Source organism: Scheffersomyces xylosifermentans (genome assembly GCF_036884685.1).
Source record: "Scheffersomyces xylosifermentans strain CBS 12540 chromosome Unknown RJT20scaffold_3, whole genome shotgun sequence".
Classification (NCBI taxonomy): Eukaryota; Fungi; Ascomycota; class Pichiomycetes; order Serinales; family Debaryomycetaceae; genus Scheffersomyces; species Scheffersomyces xylosifermentans.
This window is the reverse complement of record NW_027042941.1, coordinates 666841-686492: the sequence shown is the minus strand read 5'-3', so window position 1 is coordinate 686492 and position 19652 is coordinate 666841. Positions and strand designations below refer to the sequence as shown.

General features: G+C 38.7%; 7 protein-coding genes across 7 annotated transcripts; 5 read left to right on the top strand and 2 right to left on the bottom strand. All coding sequences in view use genetic code 12, as the record gives it.

The window, feature by feature from the left end:
* Positions 1-727: 727 nt before the first annotated feature.
* ECM4 (omega-class glutathione transferase) lies at positions 728-2381 on the top strand. The gene is made up of 2 exons (XM_064919795.1): positions 728-1076; positions 1152-2381. The coding sequence occupies exons 1-2, from the start codon at positions 1068-1070 to the stop codon at positions 2145-2147; spliced, it is 1005 nt and encodes a 334-aa protein (XP_064774920.1). The 5' UTR covers positions 728-1067; the 3' UTR covers positions 2148-2381.
* Positions 2382-3176: 795 nt separating this feature from the next.
* Positions 3177-4799, top strand: RJT20DRAFT_134150 (uncharacterized protein; the record flags this gene model as incomplete). The annotated part of the gene is made up of 1 exon (XM_064918279.1): positions 3177-4799. One exon carries the CDS (start codon positions 3177-3179, stop codon positions 4797-4799), a length of 1623 nt encoding a protein of 540 aa, XP_064774919.1.
* A 220-nt stretch (positions 4800-5019) lies between these two features.
* TPS1 (alpha,alpha-trehalose-phosphate synthase (UDP-forming) TPS1) lies at positions 5020-6845 on the bottom strand. The gene has a single exon (XM_064919793.1). The coding sequence runs from the start codon at positions 6719-6721 to the stop codon at positions 5240-5242; it is 1482 nt and encodes a 493-aa protein (XP_064774918.1). The 5' UTR covers positions 6722-6845; the 3' UTR covers positions 5020-5239.
* Positions 6846-7394: 549 nt separating this feature from the next.
* RJT20DRAFT_34876 (protein transporter YIF1) lies at positions 7395-8718 on the top strand. Its single transcript, XM_064919794.1, has one exon. It carries the CDS (start codon positions 7638-7640, stop codon positions 8631-8633), a length of 996 nt encoding a protein of 331 aa, XP_064774917.1. The 5' UTR covers positions 7395-7637; the 3' UTR covers positions 8634-8718.
* A 476-nt stretch (positions 8719-9194) lies between these two features.
* Positions 9195-16186, top strand: POL2 (DNA polymerase epsilon catalytic subunit). Its single transcript, XM_064916863.1, has one exon. The coding sequence runs from the start codon at positions 9403-9405 to the stop codon at positions 16120-16122; it is 6720 nt and encodes a 2239-aa protein (XP_064774916.1). The 5' UTR covers positions 9195-9402; the 3' UTR covers positions 16123-16186.
* RJT20DRAFT_126900 (origin recognition complex subunit 5) lies at positions 16183-17921 on the top strand. Its single transcript, XM_064916862.1, has one exon. The coding sequence runs from the start codon at positions 16425-16427 to the stop codon at positions 17895-17897; it is 1473 nt and encodes a 490-aa protein (XP_064774915.1). The 5' UTR covers positions 16183-16424; the 3' UTR covers positions 17898-17921.
* On the bottom strand, positions 17918-19486 carry RJT20DRAFT_34865 (U5 snRNP complex subunit). The gene has a single exon (XM_064919792.1). It carries the CDS (start codon positions 19190-19192, stop codon positions 17939-17941), a length of 1254 nt encoding a protein of 417 aa, XP_064774914.1. The 5' UTR covers positions 19193-19486; the 3' UTR covers positions 17918-17938.
* Between the last annotated feature and the right edge of the window lie 166 nt (positions 19487-19652).

Below are 19652 nucleotides of genomic sequence, written 5' to 3'. Positions count from 1 at the left end.
TGGTGGTTACTTAGAGAGTGGTTCTAGATGGAAGAAATAGGAGTTTTGCAACTCTGTGTTAAATACAGGATAGGACATTGGAGACACTAAAAACTCTCAGTCATAATGCTCTCTGTCATAATGCATGATTAAGCAACTGAAGAAGCAGGGCACCTGGACGGCCAGGGATCTTAGAAATTGAACCTGCTGGATCGCGAGATGGTAATGGCAATAAAAGTGCCATGGGAAAGAAAACAGCGCCAATTTGACCTGACCATAAAGTGCATTGGGCGACTCGTGCACTATAAAGTCTTGATTTAGTAACTCTTGATGGCGCGGTATATGAAGTAGTCTTTGTGGTTAAACTTACCTTATTTCAAGTTCATATTCAAAGTTAGTGTAACAGGACATTAGAAGCTAGGTTATTATCGCCTTAAAATATTCAATTCTATTCAAGAACTCTACGAAAATCATAAATTTTCACTTTCACAACATGCAATCTCTTCCTAACTTGGGGCATAAAATAACTCTTTGATTCTCTAATACAAGAGTCAGCTTGTACTATACAGCCAATATTAGAACTCAATTGTCCATATCTTTCAGAGCGTCCAAGGCTCGTTGAGATTCTTTGCCAGCAAGGAAATTCCCGTTCAGTAATTTCTCTCAACTTTTACTACAAAGTTACCATTTCAATGACCATTCAATGACAAAACAAACCACTAGATCACAAAATTTCAACTCGTGGTTTGATCTCATATTCTACCTAGACATACATTATCCTACTAAATATCGAAGCCCCAAAACGCCCAAATCCCGCTTCTAAAGTATTACTCTACAAATGTAATCCACTAATGTCTTAATAATCCATTACTAAGTAATGTTTTAAATGCAGCACAGAAAAAGCAGTCATCCGAAGGGGAAACAGGAGTCCAGGCAGTTATAAATTGAAGTTGAACCCCAGTTGCTTAGCAATAATAGTGTTGAAATAATCCATTGGGTACCATTAACGTGAACAATTGTTCAGGATTCGGATTCACTACTATATCCTAACTTTCAGCGTACTTTTTGTGTCGTATACTCTCTTCAATATGTCTTCTGTAAGTAATTTTCATACATTATTGGGGTTAACCACGCGGCTAGTAGCAAGCATATACTAACAGTGAAATCAATAGGAACCAAAGGAAAAGATCGAAATCTTAAAGTTTGCCGACAAAGAATCGGGGGCCTTTAAGAGAAAACCATCTCAATTCAGAAACTTCATCAGCTCTCAGCCAGGCTCTAAATTCGCAGCCGAGGCCAACCGTTATCACTTGTACGTATCGCTCGCATGTCCTTGGGCACACAGAACTTTGATTACCAGAATATTGAAGGGATTGACCTCAATTATCTCAGTATCTGTGGTCCATTGGCACATGGACGACAAAGGATGGAGATTCATTTCGGATGAGGAGTTGAAGACCGTTGATCCAAGTAAGGATGTTTCATTAGGAACGGTGGACCATTTGTACAACTTCAAACGTATCAGAGAATTATACTTCAAGGCAGACCCAGATTATTCTGGTAGATTCACAGTTCCTGTATTGTGGGACAAAAAGTTGGAGACCATTGTCAACAATGAATCCAGTGAAATTATCAGAATGTTCAACCTGGAATTCAATGACCTAGTCACCGGGGAATTTGCACAAGTTGACATCTACCCTAAGGAATTACAAGAGCCTATCGATGAGATCAACTCTTGGATTTATGATAATATCAATAATGGTGTCTACAAGTCTGGATTTGCTACCAAACAAGAAGTTTACGACTCAGAAGTGAAGAATGTTTTTACTCACTTGGACAAAGTTGAAGAAATTTTGAAGAAAAACCATGGCGAGAAGAAGCAATTCTTGCTCGGAAACACATTGACAGAAGCTGATGTCAGATTATTTACGACCATTATCAGATTTGACCCTGTGTACGTCCAACACTTCAAGTGTAACATAGGAACCATTAGACACGACTACCCTAACATTCACGCTTGGCTCAGATTGTTATACTGGAAAATTCCAGGATTCCAAGAAACTACAGACTTCGACCATATTAAATACCACTACACCAAGTCACACATTGGTATTAATCCTAACGGTATTACACCTGCTGGCCCAATTCCGAACATTTTGCAGTTATAGATGTATCAATTCGAAATGCATTCTGAAAATGTAATTTAACCCTCCTGCCGACCCCATCAATTGCGATGAAGTGAGTGCCAAGTTCAAGAAAGCAAAGGATTTGTACCACTGGTTTCGGTGAGAGAGAATTAGCTTAAAAGGATATTCTTGATTGTTTTATGTTTCTATTTATCGTGTAGTAGCTAGGCTTCTTCGTTATTGAAAAAATATTTAAAACCTTAATTGTTTTGTAGACGTGACATCAACTTCCATACTTAATCTAGAATTTTATCCTTGCCAATGAAGATGTGCTCAATCGAGTTGCCGCAAAATCTCACCCCAAAGAGGAACTAAAATCATCCTATTTCAGATCACGTGCCCACACTACTCTACTCACACTTTTGTTAGCCGAATTTCGTACATATCTCATAGTAAAATTGCTTAGTCTCGCAGTCGGCCCTTTCTGGCAGAAAAAAACATTCGATAATATTAGCAGTTAACTAAGCGGCAGATGATTGCTTGGTTAAAATCGTAGATTAGTGAAGGGCCAGCAGTGAGTTCTTTTTCAAGGCGTAGAATATTTATATTCGTGGATTCGGAACTATAGTTTATTCATCCGTGAAAGGTATAGTTGGGATAAGTTTAGACTATTTTAGATAACATATAGTATTCTACTTCCATTGGCCTGTGGCAGTGACTCCAGTATCACTAGCTGGTTAGAATTTGCATCACAAGCTCTGCTCAAGGGTCGAACATCAGTGCCGCCATAGAAAGAGCTCTGCAACAGCTGATTCGATAAACTACAAGATCCAACTAACGTCTCCTCCGGAAGCCTCCTAGAGAAGAAGATCGTGCTTTGCTCCTTCTGTAGGTCGTGATATCGCTCGCTTGCATTTGGGTGATTTCTTCCTTATCATTTATGCATAATCGACTCCGAGGAGTGGTATTATCATTCTTATTCGCTGTCATTTGCTTATCCATCTGTGTATTGACTGCAATTAAGTTCGAACTACAGATATTACAGCCATTCTCAGTATTGCGGTGTCCACCATGACTGATATTGAGACGTACGAAGATCCAATTTTGCGACTTGTTCAAGACCCCAACCTAAATAAAGATAGGACCAAGTATACACTGGTATTACTGCTCATCGGTGGTTTTCCAGTAGCCGAAAGAAGAGTTAGCAGGCTCTGCCTGAATACATTCACAATATTACAGACATTGGAGAAGTCTAACTTAATTTTCAAGAGCTGGGAGTTCTTGTCGTTGGATTTCAATAGTGACGAACACTTCGAAAATAAGGATATTCACATTAGAGAGTTCAATAACAAAATAGCTGAAAAGGTTGTACTGACATGCAAGGAGTTAAATAAAAAAATCAGTAAGATCTCGAACGATATTGATGTCATAACGAGAGCTTCGAGGTCATTGTCACCCATGGACTATATCTCTGATAGCGGCACTCTTTTGACGTCGCTACTACTCAAGAGCATTAAATTGAAGAATGAGGTTGTCGATAGCTTGACTGTTTCCTACCTGAAAGCCAAATTAATAATAATCGGAAAAGAACTCCAAATAATGTTAGATGACGAAGACGAGGATTCCACCATTGTCACCTACAAGAGCTTTATTGTTAATTTGTTGAAGCAGTTAAATCAGGCGATCGACGAAGAGGACAACGAATCCAAATATGAGTGTTTAGCACTTATAAATGATATGGAGAAGATGTTTGACGCGTTTAAACTAGAAAAGTTAAAAGAAGTAGCATTTTACGGCCCCCTTAAGTCAGAAGTTGAGGAAGATCCTGAAAAAGAGGATGAAGATTTTGTTGATGTAAGTAAAGACCCTCATTCTTTCGGCAAGAAACACCACAAGCATTCCAGCCATAGTAGCTCTCTGGTTAGAACTCCAAGGAATAGCCTGGCAGTAGCATCGGACATAGAAGATGACTTTTTTGACGATTCAGATATCGGAGCAAGTTCTCTCTATTCATCATCAATTACGCAACCACCTATGATCCATTCAATCACGAAAGTTAACGAAGAAAAAAACATCCTCCCAAGAAGAAGAGAGTCAATGTCTTCTATCGCTACATCATCATTATTGCATAAAACTACTATTGCAGAAGAATTGCCATACTTAATGACAGCTTTCAACTCAGCCAAGAACTTCGAAGAAGACGTAGCACATTTCAAGGAAAAGGAAGAAAAAGAATCACCACCTACGAAAAAACAGGACAAACCCACAGAAACCCAAACTAGTAGCGAAAGTGAGTCAGTAACATCACCTACAAAACAGTTTTTTGGTCATGGAGTACATTTACCAGACACACTGTTGTACACTGGTAGTATGGTCTTGCCAAAACCCGAAGAACATGCCCTAACGATGTCAGCATCGTCGTACATCTATTCCAACAGTTCTCTCCTTTCAAAACTTGGAATCAAGCCACAAGTGATCACTGCCGACATGTCAGCAAATCATTTATCAAAATCAGCGAGAGGTAACAGATCGCAAACTCCCTCGAAATTATTTATTAAAAACGAGAGGACAGAAGATGGAGATGGAGACAAGGAAAACAAGAGGCTTATTACACCCTTAACCAAGGCAAACCTTGAATCTCACACAATCTTAAAGTTGGGCCCCGAGCTCCCATTCACAGACTTAGTTGACTAAATGAGTCGATCAACTAAGTAACCCTCTTTAAAACCATGGACTTTGACCATCTTGGAGAGATGGCGATGTAGTAACATTTGAGTCCGCTCACTTATTCCCTTCCTTAAAATTGCATTCTTATATTAATTAAATCTTCATTTGCCCTATTTATAGCGACCACTAATATACTTGTGTCATGTTGTTTTCAATACATTGATTCACTTTTTACACTTAATCACTCTAACTATTAGTTATTAATACCTATCTATCCGTAAGGTAATAAAAGAGTTTTATTTATATTATAGGCACGAATCTATAGAATGTTTTGCAAGAACCCATGTCAGCTTAGCACTTTGGGATAACATGACTAAGAGAATGATTTCGTCAACATCAGAAGAATTAAGTAAAAGAGTAACCAGAATCAATGGAAAAAGAATAGCCCATGCTCAGATATTGGGTGATCAAGCCACTTTGACTTCCTTTTGATTTTGAATGGTGGAGGCCTTCGACTTCACTGGTGCCTTTTCGTCACTGCACTTGAATAATTCTTTAACAAAGCTCTCTCCCCAGAATCCTGAGGTATATTTGGAAATGTAAGAAAATAACTTGTTAAAATTAATTTCTTTCTTCTCTTCAGGTAATGTCAAGCTCTCCTTTATGGCATCACTTAATTCTTCGGTATTCCACGGATTCACAATAATAGCTCCATTCAAAGATTGGGCTGCTCCTGCGAATTCTGACAAAATCAACACTCCATTATTTTCTTGTTGACAGGCAATGTACTCATAACTCACTAAATTCATACCATCTCTAGTGGAGCTGACCAAACAGACATCTGAGAGGTGGTAAATACTAATCAATTCATCAAATGGAACAGACTTATGCATATAGTGAATTGGAACAAATTCAGCAGTACCGAATTTTCCATTAATTCTGCCAACAAGTTCATTCACTGTGGCTCTTAGATTTTGGTACTCTTCAACATCTCCTCTGGATGGCACCGCCACTTGAACTAACACTACCTTTCCAATCCACTCTGGATTTTCCTCCAAAAACACCTCAAAAGCATGGAGCTTCTGTGGGACTCCCTTGATATAGTCCAATCTGTCAACTCCTACAATAACCTTTGTATCTCCGAACTTAGACTTCAATTGCTTTATTCTCTGAATAACAGACTCTTTCGTCAAGCCTTCAGTAAATTTATCGACATCTATTCCAATAGGGAATGCTCCGATATTGATGGAACGGCCCTGAAACTCGATTCCATTAGGTAAAGTGGTAACATTTGACACAATACGTGAAACTGATGACAAAAAGTGTCTGGCGTAGTCATAGATATGGAATCCAATAAGGTCACAGCTCAAGACACCCTCCAAAATTTCCTTTCTTACTGGTAAAATTCTGTAGATCTCAGAAGATGGAAATGGTGTATGGAGGAAGAATCCAATTCTTACATTCTTCTTCGAATTTCCAATTTCCTCTCTCAACATCTGAGGGAGGAGCATCAAGTGATAGTCATGAACCCACACTAAGTCGTTATCGTTGACCTGACCAGCAATTTCAATAGCAAACTGTCTATTAGCTTCTATATATGCAGCCCAGGCATTTTCGTCGAAGTTCATCTCACCTGGGTGGTAGTGGAATAAGGGCCACAAAATACTGTTCGAGAAACCATTATAGTGCAAATCAGCGATAGTATCACTAAGGAAGATAGCCGTGCACTTGAACTTCTCCATAAGATCATTGTTGACCCTTTCCTGTTCATCTGCTGGCACCTCAAGACCTGGCCACCCAAGCCATTGAAATTCAGTGGACTTCTTTAATCCTTGAAGAGCGGTCACTAGACCTCCAGAAGACATAGAATAATCATAAGAACCTGCAGACGACCTCTTGATAGTCACAGGTAATCTGTTGGACACTACAAGAACTTTTCCGTCAACCATTTTGTTTACTGATATGACAAAGTTGGTTTAATATTACTTTGCTAGCTTCGTTTATCGTGCAATTGCCAGTGATGTTCAAGAAGAAAGGGGGTATTTTGATTTAATCTTAAACAGCAATCAATAAGTGGGATACGTGGGTTCTGTTGCGTTCCTGCATTGGGAAGATAGAAGCAAAGAGATTTCCGTGGATCTCTGATCACGTGACCATTTGAAATTGCTATCTAAAGCGGACTTCGAAGGACCTGGAATGGGTTATGAATGTCAAAAAGTTTTCATTGCCGTGAAGGGCTGTGCGAAATTGGGACAAATCAGGCAAAGCAAAGAAGCTAGTGGAACATGGCAAAGTAGGAAGCGTTTTTACCCTTTCCGTACGAGAATTGAACCTAGAACTTTCCTACGCTACAAACAATTCACATATCAATACCCCTGATTACAATATCCTGTATATACATACAGAGCTCTGAGTGTATTATGAAATATGCCTCCAACCAACCAACTTCTGAGTCAAGATGGGGGTAGGTATTTTCGAGTTAGCCACAAAATTATTTCATGAAACACAACTATTATAGAAACTCGTTGGGAAAATACCACATTCTGAATCATCGAAATTCTCCCCAGTAATCAGGTCCCAAAAAAATCGTTAGCCCTCTTCTCTATCTATCTCCTATCATATATTCCTCACATTCCATTACAGAAACCCATTTTTACCTGCATTCAGTGCCACTCATTCTGAAATCAAAAGATTTCACAAAAACCGAAAACAACACATAGCGTTAAAAACGTAGAATGTCAAAGAAGATTCACCTTAAACTTATTTTCTTGTCATAAGGAAGCTCTAATCTACAGTCAATACATCACCTGTATAATTTAATTAGCAGTTTCAGCCTACTGGATTTTCCATACTCTTGGTAGAAAAATGTACAACCCTTACGGAGACGCCGCGGATTTACATCAACAGCAACAACATGCTGACGTGCAAGCTCAGGCTCAAGCACAGGCACAAGCACAAGCCCATCTCCAGAACCGTCAGTTCAACCTCCACTACCCTCAACCACAGCATCCAACTTTTCAACAGAATCAATTTGCCCAAAGCCCGCACTTGAATCAAGCTCATCCGCAACAACCCAACAATGCTTTCCCAACGTTTCTCAACGACCCAGCAGCATCCTTGGCCACTCAATTTGCCCGCTCTGGGTTCGAGTCTTCAAACCAGTATATCCAGAAGAACTTTGGATCCTTTATCTCAGGAACCGGTGACATAAAATACTACTTCCAGGTTAGCAACTCATACGTGTTGCGTAAAATCCTTCTTATAGTGTTTCCTTACAGAAACAAAAACTGGAACCGCTTGACAAATCAGGAAGCCACGGGAGATCCTTCCCCTACAGCTCAGACTCTGTTTGCCCCACCTATCCATGATGTAAATGCACCAGATTTGTATATTCCATTGATGGCCTTTGTAACGTATATTTTGTTGTGGGCTTCATTCCAAGGATTGAAAGGAGACTTCCATCCTCAATTGTTTGGCTACTTGGCTTCTCAAACGCTTGCATTCTCAGTAATTGACATTGCAATTTTCAAGATTGGGTTATACTTGTTGAACTGCTCTTCTCAAAGTACATTATGGGATTTAGTGAGTTTCTCGGGCTACAAATATGTGTGCATCATTGTATTATTGTGTTGGAAGCACCTCATTGGCGATGGATACTTGACCTACTATCCAGTTGTCCTCATTTTGATTGCCAATTTGGCTGTTTTCTTGATGAGGTCTTTGAAGTTCTTGGTATTGCCAAATGCTACTGGTGCCACTAGCAATAGCGTCACTACCAAGCAGAGACGTATTAGAGTACAATTCTTGTTTTTGTATTCAGTGATTGTACAAGGTTTGATTATCTTGTTTATGAGTAGGTAGTTGCATAGAGATGTATTTATTGCCAATTGTTAATAGTATATATAGTAGATCAATAAGAGGAGACATTATACATAGAAGGTAATTACCAGATGGTCAAGGGTGTTGTAGCAAGATGTAGCGTACTGTAGTTTCAATGGCATCTATTCCTATTTAGAAAGAACTTCACTATTTAGAAAGAGCTTGGTGCTAGACCAAGATTATGCCTCATAGCATATTCTTCCCTCTTCCTACTAAGGCTAGGTTCATAGGCATGACAGAGATCTTTCAAAACATGACAAAATACGGAAATCTCAGCAGTTTCTACTATCTCCGTAAGTGCAACTCTTTCACCCTCGAGGAGACAATACACATCTCAAAGCATACTTCCACAGATCCCTTGGAGAAAGAGTACATGTCTATAACATACTAGTAGTGTGTCACGTGCAGTTACCATCCAAACGCGTAGTTTAACGACGCGTTAATTTGCGTTTTTGAGCTTACGTAACTAATAGAATGTAGTGTATGTACTATAGATGGCGATGGTTCAATTAGTTCTTAGGAAGTAAAGTACTAGTCATTGAAGTAGGCCCGTTACCTTTTATAGGGAATCAACGACTACAGTGCGGTAGAGAGAATTCAGGCTGAAACTATTTGCTTCGAGCATTTTGCATAGATTTCATCGGCCTATCTCATAATAAATTTATATCATCCAGCCGTGTAGACTATTTAATCATTTGTTACAATCATATATGACCATATAATCACCGCTAATTACATACAAAAAAAGAGGATGTCTTCACGTGGAAACTTTAAAGGCTCAAGTTCTGCCCGCTTTGTCAAGAACAAAGTGAACTCTGAGTTCAAAAACAGGCCCTCTCGTCAAGAGACGAAGCCAGTTGACCCATATATAGCGAACAACCCTATGTTAAATGACTCGATCCAGAAGAAAGATCTCGTCACGCGAATAGATGCACTAGACCTGATGATGGGGTTTGACAGAATAGAGCATGGCGATTTTGACGGTACCAAACCAAGGAAAGGTTGGTTGGTAAACATGCATGCAACAACTATTCCAAGTGAAGAGTACTTACCTGGATATTCTGGTGTTGACTACTACTTCCTAGACGAAGAGGGAGGTTCGTTTAAAGTCACACTTCAATATGATCCCTATTTCTTTCTCGAAGTGATCCCAACACATGAATCAGAAGTCGAAGAATGGCTTCGAAAATACTTGGAACAATGCAGCATTAAGAACCTATCTCGAGTGGCTAAGGACGATTTAAATCTTCCTAACCATTTGGTAGGATTACAAAAAAATTTAATTAAGTTGACATTCCACAATATTCTGGATTTACTAATGGGAAGGAGATTGCTTAGTCCAATTATTAAAGACAACCAGATGAAGAAAGATAGTAGAGACATCTACCAAGCTATGAACTTCAACTATAATAACAATAAAAGCAGTAGCGGAGACTACAGTAATGGAAACTATGGCGCTATCTCAGCTGACAGTGGATTTGCCGATTTCAACTCCAACAACGATTCACCAAGTGATCCATCCATATTTATTGAAGACATAAAAGAATATGATGTGCCGTATCATGTTCGAGTTTCCATTGATGTCAATGTCAGAGTTGGAAAGTGGTACGATGTATATGTTAAGCATTCAGAAGTCACTCTTGTAGAAGATAAAGAGAAAATTGCATTTGCCGACCCGGTAGTCCTTGCATTCGATATTGAAACAACAAAGGCTCCATTGAAGTTTCCCGATGCTAAGATTGACCAAATTATGATGATATCTTACATGATCGATGGAGAGGGATTCTTAATTACCAATCGTGAGATTATTTCTGAAGACATTCAAGATTTTGAGTATACACCGAGGCCAGAATATCCTGGTATGTTCACTATATTCAATGAACCTGATGAGAAACATGTGTTGATGCGGTTTTATGAACACATCAGAGATGCTAGACCAACTGTGATAGCTACTTTTAATGGTGATTTTTTTGATTGGCCATTCGTAGAGAATAGAACAAGGTTCCACGATATGGACATGTTCGACGAAATAGGTTTTGCGAAGGACAACGAAGGTGAATATAAGTCGAAGTACTGCGTTCACATGGATTGTTTCAGATGGGTTAAAAGAGATTCGTACTTGCCCCAGGGATCACAAGGTTTAAAGGCCGTCACTACAGCAAAATTGGGCTATAATCCTACTGAATTAGATCCTGAATTGATGACACCGTATGCCTATGATCACCCACAGTTATTGTCGGAGTATTCCGTTTCCGATGCCGTTGCAACATACTACTTATATTTCAAATACGTACACCCATTCATCTTCTCATTGTGTACTATCATTCCTTTAAATCCAGATGAAGTTTTGAGAAAGGGTACAGGTACATTATGTGAAATGTTGTTAATGGTCCAAGCGTACGAAAAGAATATTTTATTGCCCAATAAGTACACAGACCCCATTGAGCGGTTTTATAATGGCCATTTATTAGAATCCGAAACTTATGTCGGAGGACACGTCGAATCGTTAGAAGCAGGTGTATTTAGGAGTGACTTGCCAAATGATTTTAAGGTTGATCCTACTGCCATTGATGAATTACTAGGAAATTTGCACAACTCGATCAAATTTTGTATTGAAGTGGAAAATGGTAGAAAGTTGGAAGACGTAGAGAATTTTGAAGAAATTCACGATCAAATCAGGAATAAGCTTCTAGAATTGAAGCAGAACCCAAAAAGAAGTGAAACTCCGTTAATTTATCATGTTGATGTGGCATCAATGTATCCCAACATTATGACATCGAACAGATTGCAACCAGATTCTATGAAGTCTGAGGAAGACTGTGCTGCTTGTGATTTCAACCGCCCCGGTAAGGACTGTGATAGGAGACTTCCATGGTCTTGGAGAGGAGAATACTATCCAGCTAAGATGAACGAATACAACATGATCAAGAACGCTTTACAGAATGAGACTTTCCCAGCTGCGAAACCCTGGCTCCCTCCTAGAACCTTTGACGAGCTATCATACTCAGAGCAGGCATCTCACATCAAAAAGAGACTTGGCGACTACTCAAGGAAGATCTACCACAGAATAAAGAAATCAGAGGTCGTGACAAGAGAGGCCATTATTTGTCAGCGTGAAAATCCATTTTATGTCAATACTGTGAGATCGTTCAGAGATCGTCGTTACGAATTTAAAGGTTTGGCCAAAGTGTGGAAAGGAAAGGTTTCCAAGATTGATAAGAACGATACTATAGCTAAAGATGAAGCCAAGAAGATGGTTGTATTGTACGACTCGTTACAATTGGCTCACAAGGTTATTTTGAATTCCTTCTATGGTTACGTCATGAGAAAGGGTTCTAGGTGGTACTCTATGGAAATGGCAGGTGTTACGTGTCTTACTGGTGCTACTATCATTCAGATGGCCAGAGCTTTAGTTGAACGTATAGGTCGGCCGTTGGAATTAGACACGGATGGTATTTGGTGTATATTACCAAAATCCTTCCCTGAAAACTACACATTGAAATGCAAGGATGGTAAAAAGATTTTTCTCGAATACCCCTGTTCAATGTTGAATTACTTAGTCCACGAGCAATTCACAAACCATCAGTATCAAGATTTGGTTGATCCAGATACATTCAAATATAAGAAGCGCTCTGATAATTCCATTTTCTTTGAAGTTGATGGTCCATACAAGGCCATGATATTGCCCACTTCCAAAGAAGAAGGTAAAGGTTTGAAGAAGAGGTACGCGGTGTTCAATGATGATGGAACCTTAGCCGAATTGAAAGGTTTTGAATTGAAGAGAAGAGGTGAGTTGCAATTGATCAAAAACTTTCAGTCTGATATTTTCAAATTGTTCTTGGAAGGAGATACCCTTGAGGGTTGCTATGATGCAGTTGCAACAGTTGCTAATAACTGGTTAGACGTTTTAGATACAAAAGGTGGCTTGCTAGAAGACGAAGACTTAATTGAACTTATTTGTGAAAATAGAAGTATGTCTAAGAGTTTGGCTGAATACGGAGATCAAAAGTCAACTTCTATTACCACTGCTAAGAGATTAGGTGAATTCTTAGGAGAAGAAATGGTCAAGGATGCCGGATTAGCTACGAAGTACATTATCAGCGCAAAACCTATTGGAGCTCCTGTCACCGAAAGAGCAGTTCCCGTTTCGATATTTTCATCAGAGAAGAGAGAGTTTTACTTAAAGAAGTGGTTGAAAGATCCTTCTTTGGAGAAAATGGGACCACGAGACATTATTGACTGGAGTTATTACCATGAGCGTCTTTCCTCTGTAGTTCAGAAGATAATTACTATTCCTGCGGCATTACAAGACATCCGAAACCCAGTTCCAAGAGTTGCACATCCTGATTGGTTACAAAGGCGTATACACAACAAGGAAGATTCTAAGCAACAGAGTTCAATTGCTTCCTTCTTTGGACAAGCTGACAAAAGCGATATATTGAGAAAGAAAGAAAAGGATATTAAAGATATGGAAGACTTTGGTGAGATTGATAGCGGTGTCACCAAGTCTCGAATTGGTAAGGTGACGTCAAAAAAGAGACGGGCTGCAAGACTTCATGCTATAGCTGAGGCCGAAGAAGATGAAAGAAATAGCGCTGTCTTGAATGCGCCATGCCCTTCAATGACCGAGGACTACCAAGGTTTCTTACAGTATCAGAAAGCAAAGTGGAAGATGCAAACAAACAACAGGGAAAGAAGAAGGAAGTTATTTGGGTCCAATTCTGAAACTTCACATAGATCTTCAGTAGGTGGTTTGATTCGTAAGCAAGCAGAGAATGTGGCAGGTTCTAATTGGGAGATATTGGAGTACAAAGTTGATCCTGCAAAGCCTGGTGAGGTCAGGGTATATGTACTGGCTAGCGGGAAAGTTCACTCCTTCACCTTTCACGTTCCAAAGCAGGTGTATGCTTCTTTTAAGACTGAGCTCTCCCCAAGAAAGTACATATCTGGCTGCGAAACGGAAAAATCTAATGCCATTTTGCCCAATGGCCATGACGGCTCACATCTATACAAATTGACATTACCAGAAGTTCGGTATAATGAAGAGATTTCCAATGTCGATAGCTTACTACAGGATTCCAATGTTCTAGGATTATATGAGACTCAAATAGGGTCCGTGGAAAGGCTTATAATAGAACTTGGTAATGTTGTGAAATTCGATGACACCAAGGTGGGAGCATTAGGAAAAGGTCTTAAAAACGGTTTCAACGTTAAAGATTTGAACCGCATAAGTGATGGCGATTACTTGAAAAGATTTGAAATGGATATTGTGTATTTATTGCACATTGTCACGAATAGCTACGAGTTTTTTACACTCTTTAAATCATGGGATTCAACAACTGAGATGTATATATTGAAACCATCAGCCAATGCCCAGGAATTACCATCAAACATCGACAAGATTTATCATGATATCTACGAAGTGAAGAAAGATAGGTTAGGGAAGATGTACAATGTTATCGCATACCCAGATAATATGAGCTTCGAAACCTACTACTATCATGACAGCTCAAAACTTTTTAAGAAGTTGAATAATGCCATCGGAAAGATTCATTCTTCCAAGAGTAATAAGGCCTTGCTTGCAGTTCAGTCGCCATACTCGACAAAAATTTTGAATCTTTTGAGCGCTACTTCCGACTTCCCTTCCATCAAGATGAATGTGAGTGAATTATCACTTCCAGCTGTTGGTTGGCAATCTTTGATTTCCAAGAGAGTTATCAACCATTATTTTGTTTTAGCCAACTGGATAAAGAACTTGATCTCACTTGCAAAATATGGTAATGTACCATTATGTAACTTGCAAATTGAGAATGTTGGATATTTGATTGACATCGAGTATGCTAGAAGATTGTCACAGAATAACATTGTATTGTGGTGGTCGTCGAATCCTCTACCAGACCAAGGAGGCTTTGAATTGGATCGTGCACTCGATTATGAAAACCTTGAATTTCCTACTATCAATAACCCAGAGATTTATGAAACTGCATGTTTGGAAGTTGAAATTGGGAATTTGACAATCAATACTATTCTCACAAGTTCACTTATAAATGAAGCGGAAGGTTCTGACTTGGCAGATGACGGTCTTGTTTTTGACAAGAACAACGGGGCATCTACGATTGCTGAGGATTCTTTTTCATCTCCAGCCTTGGTAATCTTGAGAGGTATGGTCAAAGATTGGTGGGACGACGCTTTAAGGAACAATATAAATGCAGACTCCATGATGAATAACCTTGTTTCGTGGGTTCAAAGAAAGGAGTCTTTCTTATACGATTACTCATTGCATTATCATGTCCACAATTTAACAACGAAAGCACTCTTGCAATTAATTGGAGAATTTAGAAGAATGAATGCTCAGGTAGTCTTTGCTAATAGAAACAAAATGATTGTTCAAACAAGCAAAGTGTCTGTTGAAAATTCCTACGCGTTTGGTCAGTACATTCTCAAGGCTGCCAGATCGAAACCCTTATTCAATTTTTTGGATTTGAACATAATTAAGTACTGGGATATTTTGATTTGGATGGATGAACATAACTACGGAGGAAGAAGTTGCACTGAGATAACGAACGACGAAATCCAAGACTTAGTCCTTACAAATAATTGGCAGCTAAAGAAATTCTTACCTGTTATCTTCCAAGATGAATTTGAAGACTGGCTCGTTATATTTTTGGATGCTCTTACGAAGTACAAAAAGGACAATTTGACAGGAAACACACAAACCGGGACTCCAAGAGTAACTCAAATCGTACATATTCTTAAGGGCCAAAAGAAACTTGATTCAAAAGAAACCGAAGACGAGGATGTTTTCAATGGCGTCATTGAAATGTTTAGAAGACCATTACAAAAGAGAATTGAAAAGATTTACCGTCGTCAAAATGATTCAATACTCAATCCTGAATTCAAACAAGAATACGAATTTCCCAAGTTGCCAGGTTCCCATTTGCATATGAAAAATCCTGCTTTAGAATTAATTAAGTTCTTGTGTGCGGTATTCGGATTGTCAAGTAAAAGGGCGATCGAAGTCAGAGTATTAAGAAAAGAGTTGCTTTCTATATTTGATGTGAAAGAATTCAGTGCGGAAGCCACGTTCAGGAATCCAAGCACTGTTTTAAAGATTCCTCAGGTCGTTTGTGACTACTGTAACTATATCAGAGATATTGACTTTTGTAGGGATTCAGAAGATGACCTTTGGAATTGCAGCAATTGTCACAAGCCATATAACAGAGTTGCCATGGAAGAGGAGGTGATCACACAATACCATAAGGTACTTACCAAATTCTACAGTCAAGACTACAAGTGTGCTAAATGCAGCTCGATAAGAATAAGCAACTTGAGCTTATTTTGTAAGTGTTCGGGTAAATGGGTGGAGACATTTAGCCATTCAGAAGTCGAAAGAAAATTGCATGTATTTTCCAACATCGCCAAAGCGTATAATTTGCAGCTATTAAATGGCTTAATTGAAGAAGCAACTTAAATAAAGTAATAGAATTAATGCATATACATATATATATAAAGTCATAATTTGAAGAATATTGTGGTCATCGACTTTTTGTAGACAAATTGAGCTCTTCATAAAAAGTACCTACTTCAGAAAAAGTCCAACTTCATAAAAAGTACCCTACTTCATATAATCAATAGTTTTGCACCCATCCCTGTATATTTACAACCACTTAGTATTTGGTAGCACAGCGTATATTTCAGAGATCGCGGTTTGGACAATATTGGAAAGTTTGCATCAATGTTATTCTGAGTTACCAGACACCGAAGTATTCAAAGATGGTGCTAAGTGAGAACCAGACCAACGCGTTAAAGACAAGCATACTTTGTAGAGATACCGAAATAGACTTGTTAAATGCATTTGTTTCAGAAAATGCGGAAGTCCTGGCACCAGCTATAGTCGTTCATGGATATAAATCCAATGGTAAAACTTTCATAGTGAATCGGTTTTTAGAGACATTGGGAGTCAAAAAGACAGTGATAAAGTGTGATGAGTGCATAACACGGAAGATCTTACTCCAGCGATGTCTTAGAGGTATTGCTTCGGATACAGGTATTCCCAATGCTATTCAAAGCATCAATGATACTGGTAGGCTCAAGCAGGGTTCTCTTGGGGAAAGCTTATACAGCTTCTTGACTACGTTGGATTCATTTTTCAAAGAAAACAACTATAAAGATCGCCATGTATTGGTTTTGGACAGATTTGACCAATGCATAGAAAGTACGGATGAGATTTACGGTGGTTTTATAAGATTGCAGGAACAGACCAAAATAAGGAATCTTTCCATTATATTCATAACATCCTCAGATGATCCAAAAGAAATAATAACGACTTCGGTCCCTCACATCTACTTTAGAAGCTACGAGGAGCACGAAGTGATTCAGATCTTACAGATGAACAGGCTCTGTTCATTTGGTGATCCAGAATTTGATGACAATCCAGCTAGCGAAGAATTCTGGATGAGGTATGCCAAAATGATCGTTGATCTTTATTTTGTATACACTGGGTCCGATATGAATCTCCTCATTAATATTTGCTTCAAGTTGTGGGATCGATTTGTGGAAAAAGTCATAGATAGAACATACGATTTGACCGAATTCGTGAGGGTATATAGACATAACAGCTCGCTTTTGGAAGATGAAAACATCATCAACAATTCCAGGGTTAAGACAGTGGGAGACTTTGAAGTTGATAAAAGTGCCGGCAGTGCAGGGGTGGATGATTTACCCGTACATTCCAAATATGTCTTGATAGCATCTTACTTGGCATCATTCAATTCACAGAAGGACGATATGCATAATTTTTCCAAAATCAAGGCTGTGAAGTACAAAAAGCGTGCAACTACTAGCGCCAAAAGAAGCCACTTGACAAAAGGTGACATAGACAGTAGACTTCTTTCACCAAACTACTTTGATCTTGAAAGACTACTCGCTATATTATCAGTTATCTATAGAACTAATGCAACTTCGTTGAACACAATGGACACGGAAGAAATATTGAATTTTCATGATGACCCAGCAATTAGAGAAGAGAAGAAGGAAATCGAAAGAACTAAGTTCACTCTAAGTAGAAATACTGACTTATATAGTCAAATTGCTACCTTGTTCTCGTTGGGACTAATCAGCAAATCTGCTTCTTCTGATATTCTAGGAGCTAGGGTAAGATGGAGATGCAACGTCAGTTGGACAAAGATACAATCTATCGCCAAAGATTTGCAATTCCCGATTATAGATTACTTGCAAAAAGAATAGCCTTTGGTCATGGGAATATGTATATGTATATTAGTTGTATATCATTGGAATTTAATAGAGTCCACAGGAAAGAATTCGGATGTCCCTGTTTTCCTCACTTCTACATTATTATTAAAGTATGTTTCTTTCCAGTGCTCCATCTCATAACTGGAGTATGGCCCATTGACTTCCTCCTCTCCGACCCATTTGAACTCCCAGATCTTCTCTCCGTAGTCAATGTCTTTTTTAAGTGTGTCTTGCTCTATATCTTCTGGATCTTCATCGTCCCTAGAGCGCTTAAGTCCTCTAGCATGTTGCTGAAATTCAACCCCTGTTTCTTGCTTGTATATTCTCATTAATTCCTCCTTACTGAGATCGTAAGTGTCATTTAAGTATTTATCATTAATGAGTTTATCACAGAAATCAGTTATTTTTATTACTGTTTCTTTTCTCAATTTCTCAGCATCAGAGTCAATTCCATTCTTCGAAAGTTTCTTGTTCTTCTTGCGGGGAGCCAATCTTGCCAATGCTTCCATTGGTGTTTCTGCAACTTCTAAAAGATCTATTAATCCAGTCAAAAGCTCGTGAATAGGCATAATATCATTTGACTTGTCCATTAATTTCTTCTCTTCGATTCTTTCCCGCATTTCTTGGGCCTTCTTTGCGTTTTTAACATCTGACTTCTTGTAATCATTAAGCCACTCTTCTTCTGCGTCTGTTAGATCATCTTCTTCTTGTCTTATGAAGTTTCCATCTTTATCAAACCTCCCCTCGTCAGCCTCATCACGAAGATCAAAAGCTTCCATTTTGGGATCCTTCTTGTTTTTTCGTTTAATAGCATCACTGTCGAGGTTTTCTATGTTATTATAATAGTCCAAATCTGGATCGTCCTCATCTTCTTCGTCATCTTCTCCTGATTGACTTGCACTCAAACCAAGTTGTCGTTCCTCATCATATTTGCCAATTCCTTCCTGTCGCAGGAACTCCTCTATATCTAAAAATTGTGTGTCGTTCTTTTTCGTATTCGTTGAAGTAGCATTTTTCGGCACATCATCACCATCCATCCCTTCCTCTTCATCATTATCACTGGCAAACATATCATCATCTTCGTCATCGCTCTGCTTCTTTGAATCACTGCTAATGCCATTTTTCAGTTCAATGGCATCATTTTGCTTTTTATAATCTTCAACAGATGAGTCTGAATCGTAGTTCAATCGCAAGTCGTTTCTATGTCTTTGCTTGTATCGCTTGTTGTTACCCAAGACATCTTCTTCGACTTCATCATCTGATGTAGTTTTCCGTCCAGCTGAATTCATTCGTATTAAGGATTTTCTTTTTCAACACCGTCTTCTTGCTCTAGTTTATAAGTAATTAGCCATTTAATGAAATGAATTGGAGAGACACTAGATTCTACAGATACAAAGCGAACACAAAAGCTTATGAATAGACAGTACTAAGCTCTTCAAGAACAATAAAAAAGAACTCCTCCAAAATATGTTCTCAATAAACCGCTATGAAGTGTTGCAATATCGAGCTGCAGAATACACCACTACCGTTTATAGTTACGTCTAATATAGTATAATATCATATAATATCATATAATATAATATAGTATAAATATATCCACATTCTCATCATTATTTTCCTTCTTTGACGCAAGTTGCAAACTTTAGTTCGCGCATAGCCATCTTCTTTTCCAACGGCTGCCATAGTTAGTAATCCACAACGATAGTATCAGGAGTACGAATGACTGTATTGTTAATTGCAAGAGAAATA